The sequence below is a fragment of the Lolium rigidum genome, chromosome 4 (assembly GCF_022539505.1).
Source record: "Lolium rigidum isolate FL_2022 chromosome 4, APGP_CSIRO_Lrig_0.1, whole genome shotgun sequence".
Lineage (NCBI taxonomy): Eukaryota > Viridiplantae > Streptophyta > Magnoliopsida > Poales > Poaceae > Lolium > Lolium rigidum.
Genome location: NC_061511.1, coordinates 161,371,868 through 161,379,399, shown reverse-complemented (window position 1 = coordinate 161,379,399; position 7,532 = coordinate 161,371,868). Strand labels below are relative to the sequence as shown.

The 7,532-nt window shown below is 46.1% G+C and overlaps 1 protein-coding gene across 1 annotated transcript; it reads right to left on the bottom strand.

The window, feature by feature from the left end:
• Window positions 1-344: 344 nt before the first annotated feature.
• LOC124706172 (NADH dehydrogenase [ubiquinone] 1 beta subcomplex subunit 8, mitochondrial-like) lies at window positions 345-6,073 on the bottom strand. Its single transcript, XM_047237827.1, has 4 exons — window positions 5,802-6,073; window positions 5,619-5,705; window positions 5,377-5,472; window positions 345-643 (listed from the first exon to the last, which is right to left on the bottom strand). The coding sequence occupies exons 1-4, from the start codon at window positions 5,937-5,939 to the stop codon at window positions 587-589; spliced, it is 378 nt and encodes a 125-aa protein (XP_047093783.1). The 5' UTR covers window positions 5,940-6,073; the 3' UTR covers window positions 345-586.
• Window positions 6,074-7,532: the final 1,459 nt, after the last annotated feature.

The window sequence follows — 7,532 nt, the reverse complement described above, 5'->3', positions numbered from 1 at the left end:
CACTCCATTTCATCAGAAAAGAAAAAAAATTATAAATCAATCACAGAGACCTACCTTTAACGACTATTTTACAAGATAAAATGTATCGAAAGTTTAGCAAATAGCTGTGTGTGTACCATGGAGAAAATTAACAGATTTTGCTTCCCATTGTGCATTAACAATGAATAAGATATTTAGGAAGTGAGCACTACACTTCAGAACTGTTATTGGATGTGGACGTTGCCGTCAAATGAGGCATTATATGTGCAGCTTGCTGTCATAATTTTGCCATAGTTCAAGTCAAACAAGTACCCCAAAGTATAGGATCGGCTGCATTAATTTGAAAATATTTGCAAAGAATACCATAGCAAATAGATCTGAAATCAACAAGATAACCAATATTTGTTTATTACATGGATCGTTGCATGATATCTGCGCAAACTGAGATCACTCGTCTCGTTTCAGCACATTACATGATCATTGTTTACATAACATGAAAAACAACAACATAACCGATCATAAGCAGCAAGATTTCCCTGCTTTTTCCGCCGAAAGGAGGCACACAAGTTCAGTTCCTTGCAACACTTGAAGAGGAGAAGCTAGTCTTCTATGATCTATCACCAAGTTCCACTCTCAAATTGTCGAACGGGTAGACTTTTGGAGTCTGCAGGAATAAGCACGACAAGTTTTGGTTAGTTTGGACAGCAAAATAAAGTGAAAACATATATCCTTATAACCAATTTTACAGGAAAACAATAGAATTCTTACCCATGTGTTACAATTGCTAAAAAAGGGCATGCCATTATACGAACTATCTTTGGTTAGTTTGAACAGCAAAATAAAGTGAAAACAGGTATCCTTCTTTACCAATTTTACAACAAAAAGATAAATCAATCGGGTCTGCATTTACGGGTGTCAACGAGCCAAACTCGAGGAAATATACTCCAGCTTGGCTCGAGCTCGATTAACACGACGAGCTTAAAGTTCTGCTCGATCTCAGTTCACGAGCTTATTTTATGGGTTCGAGCTCGGTTCGTCGAAGGCCCGAGTGCTCGACGAGCTAACAAACCTCGTTATTTTTAATTTCAAATAATCGCTGCTTCATGCATCTGTGCCACAGGACACAAGCATTAAATTCTTAGTCATACTATCGCTGCGCTCCAGCCCTTGTTTATAGGTGCTGGTGAGCCCTCACTCTTATTACCTTAGTGAGGTGGTACTGAACGGCATCCATTGTATTTTCTGCCACCGCCAGGATGTTGGCTTTCATGGGCCGTGCTAAAGCTAAATAGGCTGCAGTATTAAACAACGAACAAGCCGTGACAAGGCATGCATCCATGGCCTCTAGTGACTACGTGATATTTTTTTCTTAACAAACTATGTTGCGCTAATCGTGATGGCCACTAAGGTGCTAGGACAACAAGCGCGGGACTGCATTAAAAAAGAACGTGCTGGACTGCATGCTATCACTACCTCCTGCTGAATTTTTCTCGAACTGTTCAAGCTCAACAGAAAGCTCGCGAGCTTCAATGAAGGCTTGAGCTCAGCTTGTTAAGGCCTCGAGCCGAGCACGAGCCAAGACTCTAACGAATCAAGCTCAAACAATTTGACGAGCCCGAACTTTTTGACAGCCCTATCTGCATTCACAAATCATAGGCTTGTTTACCCATGTGTTACAAAAACTAAAAAGGGGCATGCCATTATACTAACGGACTTTCCAAAACACACTACAAACTAAGAATTAGAACAGCCGGCACTTGAGGTCTTATAGAATTGAAACACAGAAGAACAAAGTCAAATTAGCATCTGTAGTCACTGTCCATGAAGTTCAAAAAGCTGATATATTTAAGGAATTTCATGTAGGACAAAGAGCATAAGCTTGACAGATAGCCTGTGTGTAACCTTCTGTTTACATGCATGTATACCACAACTAAAGTAACGAATAGAATAAATCGTAAGATCCTCCATGTTTTGAAGGGTATAACAGATTAGGCCACATCACGATAGTCCTGCAAAATATGCTAATACAAATATCTCCAATTCAGAATCAGAAATGGATACTGGGCATTGCATACAAAGAAGACACTACAGGTCAGGAACGGAAGGATTCATCAAAAGGCCATGTGCAGCTTACTACCATAACTATCCCACAGTTCAAGTCAACAGAGTAACATAACGCATGACAGAACAGTTCACAGTTATCAGAATAAATGGATCACCTGGACTCAACCAATTACTAGCATTTATCCAGTAACAGATTCCAGACCGCCATATTTTGAGGAAGTACAAATAAGTTTCTGTTGGACAGAATCAGAAGAAATGACTCAACAAAAACATCCAGAACCTGGCATAGTAAGTTTAAGGGTGTAGCTAAATGCCAAGTACTCTCTGTGATGTCACCATAAAATCAAAAAATGAGGGGAAAATTGCACTTTACTCTCCTAAACTATTGACTGCGCTCACTGCTCATGATAATGTTTGGGCTAACATAACCACCTAAACAAAGATTAGTAATGACATGGCAGGTTTGCATGACTAGAAGACACTTAAGAGGAGATTACTGATAACATGGCATTCCTCTACCACCAACTGCACGCGCTTTATAGCTTAGCCTGGTAGCATCCAAGAACAGGCCACAGCTAACTTCGATTGGGCACAAGCTCAGGTAAGCAGTATTTACGGCTCAAGCATAGTGAATTTGAACATCAAGCTAACTAGCCAGGAGCTAGCAAACAGCTACTACGCACTGCCACGGTGCTGCCTGCCACAGCGGATGGACAGAACAAAAACTGGTGCACAGCAGTGCCGCCATCGACTGGTCAGCCTCTACATGTGTGTATGCTAGCGATGATCTATGTATCGTTATTGATTAAGAGTGGCAGGGGCACCTGCAATTGGGCTCTTCCAGATGGTCAACAAGGGCATCATGCAGGAGCACCTGGAGGCGACAGCTTGAAAAGGCGTGCTTCTTCATTCTGCCATTCAAGGCCAAGGCCACAACGGCCTACTCAACGACTCGTACAACAGGGTGCTGGGGTACCCAGACTACCATGTAAGGCAGCTGGTCTGGTCTGAGGACTTCGATGCCCCGTGCTCGCCAGCATCTCTGGCAACCACTGGAACCCTAACTCCTACCTCTACAACTCTCCATTTACTCAAAACAAATATCCACTAGTATCAACAAGATGGAGTAGAAGGGGCTGTATCTGGTGATGATATACCACTTATATCACTTCACTTGCCTACGTCTTGAATAAAACCACTGTTTGGAAAGGATCGTGCTGAGGATCCTCCGGAGGATAATTACCTCCGAGCCTCCGAGTCCCCCGAACGACACGTGTCCCGGGACCAGTACGTTACAACTCATCTCTCCCGCACTCATCTCTTTTCCCGCATAGAAAAAAACCAGAAAAAACAACGAAAAATCCCACGCGCAGAGACAACACGTTCTCCTCCCCGCACCATCCTCCCTGAAAAAGTACAGCGAGGGACCTTGCCGGCACACATCAACTCCGGCTGAAAGCACCGCCGCCTCTCCTTGCAGCACCGACTCCCACCGATGGTAGCACCGCCGCCCCCGCTGGCAGCACCGTCGCCCGGCCTTTGCAGCTCTGGCGACGGGAGGTTGCAGCAGCGGGGCCGATTCTGCAGCTCCGGCGATGGGGGTTTGCGGCAGCGGCGGACGGCCTTTGTAGCTCCGACGACGGGAGGTTGCAGCAGCGGGCCAGCCTTTGCAGCTCCGGCGACGGAAGGTTGCAGCACCGGCGGCCGGCGTTTGCAGCTCCGGCGACGGGAGGTTGCAGCACCGGCGGCCGGCGTTTGCAGCTCAGGCGGCGGGAGGCTGCAGCAGCTCCGGCCACGGGCGGTTTGCAGCATCGGCGGCCAGAGGATGCAGCAGCTCCGGATGGCCTTTGCAGCTCCGGCCACGGCGGTTTGCAGCACCGGTGGCCGGCTTTTGCAGCTCCGGTGACGGGGGTTGCAGCTCCGCCCTCTTGATGTCGCGTGGATGGCCGCCTCGGCGCCGCCGCCACCTTGTTGCAGCTGCGTCATAGCGCCGCCATGGGGTGCGCCGACGAGCTTGGACTTCGCACTCGCCATGGCTGCCCTTGTTAGCAGCACCCGGTGGAGACTGCCGGAACTGGGCGAGAAACGGCGCCGACGCAAGCTGGGATCAGGCTGGTGGTGACGCGGGCTGAGATCTCGCCGGCGACGTGCGTGAGGGATGGGGGCGGGGCAGCAGCTCGCTGGGATCAGGCTGGTGGTGAAGCGGGCTGAGATCTCGCCGGCGACGTGCGTGAGGGATGGGGTCGGGGCAGCAGCTCGCCGGCATGGTGGAGCTCGGAGGCTACGGGCAGATAAGTGTGGACGGGTGAAGAACGGAAGAGATGAGGCAGCGTGGTGGCCCCCCACCCATCGCTGTCTCACCACGTGGGAGGACGCGTGCCAGGTTGTTAGCGCGCGATGAAAACGATCCGACAACGCGCTATCTGGAGGCACGACGCGATGGAGCCTCCGGCGGAAACGCAGCATTTTCCGTTTGGAAAGCACTAACTATGTTTTAGGGGGTTAATTTTCTGTTGGAAACAGTTTCGAGGGTTACGTGGACCTTAAATTCTTAATCAGAGAGTTAAGTGAGCCCCAGGATTGTTTAGGGGTAAGTGAGTGTGGAAAATAGTTTCAGGAAGTAATGTGGACCTTACATGAATATGAGATCATCCAGGGAACATTTCAGGTGAGCAGCAGCAATTAAAGGAAGCATCACAGATTAATTAAGCAGTGAGTGCTTGAGTGGCAGATAGAGTTTAGATTTATTTTTCAGAAGAGTGGATGATGAACTGGAGGTCGTTTGACATATTCAGTTATCCACAACAAATATCCTCACGATACATATGAAAGCAACATAAGTCATCTACATTAGTTTACTGCACAGATTGTTGGATCATATTTTGCACAACTTGGGATCGATTACATTAGTTCCAATTCCATTACTTAATTTCAAATTTCGTGGCTTCTAATATTCTGGTTATAAACTGCTAAACAGAAACCAAATAAATTGTGCAGTACACGGCAAGAAAAAAATGGCAACCAACAAATCACAGGGAATACAAGTTAATGTTAATGAGATTACAAGTTTTCTTCCATCAAGTTGCAATCAGATTTCTTTCTGCATGGACAGGGTTCGGACTATCTTTCAGGTTTAGTTTGGGTAATTTGTGAATAAACATCACTTTAATTCACAGTGATTGCATTACCCGCAAAAAAAAAAAAGCATAGCCATTGCAAAGATCATATTCATATCATAGGCCAAAAAGATCAAAACTACAAAGCTTGTCTCTAAGCTAATACTGGGAATTGGAGAATCGCAAGAAAGTAGAAGCAGTAGCACTGGACACTCACATATGGAATCTTGGAAGCCTTGTCATTCACAACGGCAGCCAAGCCAAGAACTGCAAAGAAGCTCAGCCCTCCGCATAGCCACGCCAGGGCCTCATACTGCCCAATCAAGACACAAAGACAGCAACCGAGACACATCAGAATCAAACCTATTCAGACGCCTGTTATGCAACGCAACGCAACAAATTGCAGTGGATGCGGCCTTGTATATTGCAGCGGTTGGGAGAGGGGAGGTAGGACCAGACCTTGCCAATGTGAGGGGCGAGGCGGTCGATGCAGGGCTCCGGGAAGGGCGTGCCGTTGTCCCACACCAGCTCGTCGTTCTCCGGCAGCTGCAACGCGAGATCCCCCGTCCCAGATGGAACCGATTAGAGGCGGAGGCCACACGAAGAGGGAGAATAGATAGAGAGGTTGTAATCCTAGCTTACGGGCTTGTTGGGGACGATGTGCCTGCCGGCGGGGAGGCCCATGCCGGCGCGGTTGCGGAGCGCGGAGGCGGCGGCGCGCGCGGCCGCGCCGTGGCCGCCCAGGACGCGGGACCCCATCGCGGTCAGCCTCCCTGCCATCTTCGCCGATCTCACTCTCACTCTCTCTCTCTCGCTCGATCGCTCGCTCTCTCAGATCTGCGGCTGCGGGTGTGGTGCTCGTCGTCGGCGGCGGCGGAGACAAAGCAGCTCGTCGAGCGTGGCCTTGGTTTGGGTTGATTCTGATCCACACGCCCCTCACGAAGACCGCTCGTAATGGGCCGTATTGGAGTGGTATTTTGGGCCTAATGGCTTAAACTGAGTGTTGAATGAATAGTTTGGAATTGGAGATAAAAGAGAATTTGAATCCACTGATTGTTTGGATAAAATGCGAAAAGTCCTTTGGGATCATGGGCTCAAGTGCTCTTATTGTATTAAAAAATTCAAAAATTATATTTATATATTTTGAAAAATTATGTAATAAAATTTTAAAAGTAGCTAATGATGTATTTCACTAACGTATAAAATCTTAGTTACAAATGTTTTGTTTTCGGAGCTACACAAAAATGACAAAATATGATTTTTTTGGAGATTTGAATCATTATACTCAGATCCACATATTTATTATTTTTTTGCAGCCCAAAATACACATTATTTCCAGTTGAAAATTTACAAGTTTGTGGAATATAATACTGACTACATCATGATTTATTTTTAGATTTTTAAAAAACTTAGAATTATGATTTTTAATTTTCTTTTCTGGAAAGAGATCACTGGTGCTCATGTGCACCAAATCTCTTTCCGATGTAATGGGACTTAAGTAAGGAAGTGGAGGGGAAACTCACCTCGTAATCTCCCACAAAACTGTTAGCCTTATCTAACAGTATGTAATGGGACTTAAGTAAGGAAGTGGAGGGGAAACTCACTTCGTAATCTCCCACAAAACTGTTAGCCTTATCTAACAGTACTAGAGATTTTGTTGGTATTAGTAGGAATATTTTTTATGGGCTTGGGTGAAACCCCTACCTTAATTTAATCCCTTTAAAACCCCATCATCAATCCACCAGGTGTAGGAGAGTATTGAAGATTGAGAAAACTACTCTACAAATGAAGGAAAAGTGAGGATTAAATTAGACCAATACACTAGAAGCAAACATGCTCTAGGAAATAAGTGGATGTTTGGGATTTGCTGGGATAATCCCCACAAATCCCCAGAAAGACCCTAGTACCAAACAAGGGTTTACCCGGGGGAGGGCAGGTAACTAAGATGGGGGATTGGGAATTCATGTTAGCTCCCATTCCCTTTCCCTTAATTGCCAAACAAGCTAAGAACAATGTCGTTGCTAGGAGAAACTCTATATGTCTCAATTAAGGTTATTAAACTTGTAGATTAAGGCCTAGCCTCCTCCTCTCCCATGAAAAACAATCGCTGCCTCCACCTCCCTCTTCACTGTAAGTTGGTTCCTCTTCCTTCGGTTGGCCTCACCAATGTTAGGAGGGGTGGGGAACTCAATCTATGAGTGGAGTTTTCAATAAAATTAGAGTTTTAAATAAATTAGTTTATTGTTTTTGGAGGGCATCTTATTTTTCGCCACCATGTCAATGAAGATGACATCATGTATAATAACTGATCTATGACCCTCATTTTACGACGAGATTTTCCCAGTGTCAATTGTGGTGTTGGAAAGTTAAATT

Bases quoted from the DNA above. Each gene is read 5' to 3' on its own strand.
- LOC124706172 (XM_047237827.1), bottom strand. From the start codon at position 5,939: ATGGCAGGGAGGCTGACCGCGATGGGGTCCCGCGTCCTGGGCGGCCAC. The intron at 5,706-5,801 runs GTAAGCTAGGAT...CTCGCGTTGCAG, and splicing joins ACATCGTCCCCAACAAGCCC to CTGCCGGAGAACGACGAGCT. The intron at 5,473-5,618 runs GTCTGGTCCTAC...TTGATTGGGCAG, and splicing joins TCGCCCCTCACATTGGCAAG to TATGAGGCCCTGGCGTGGCT.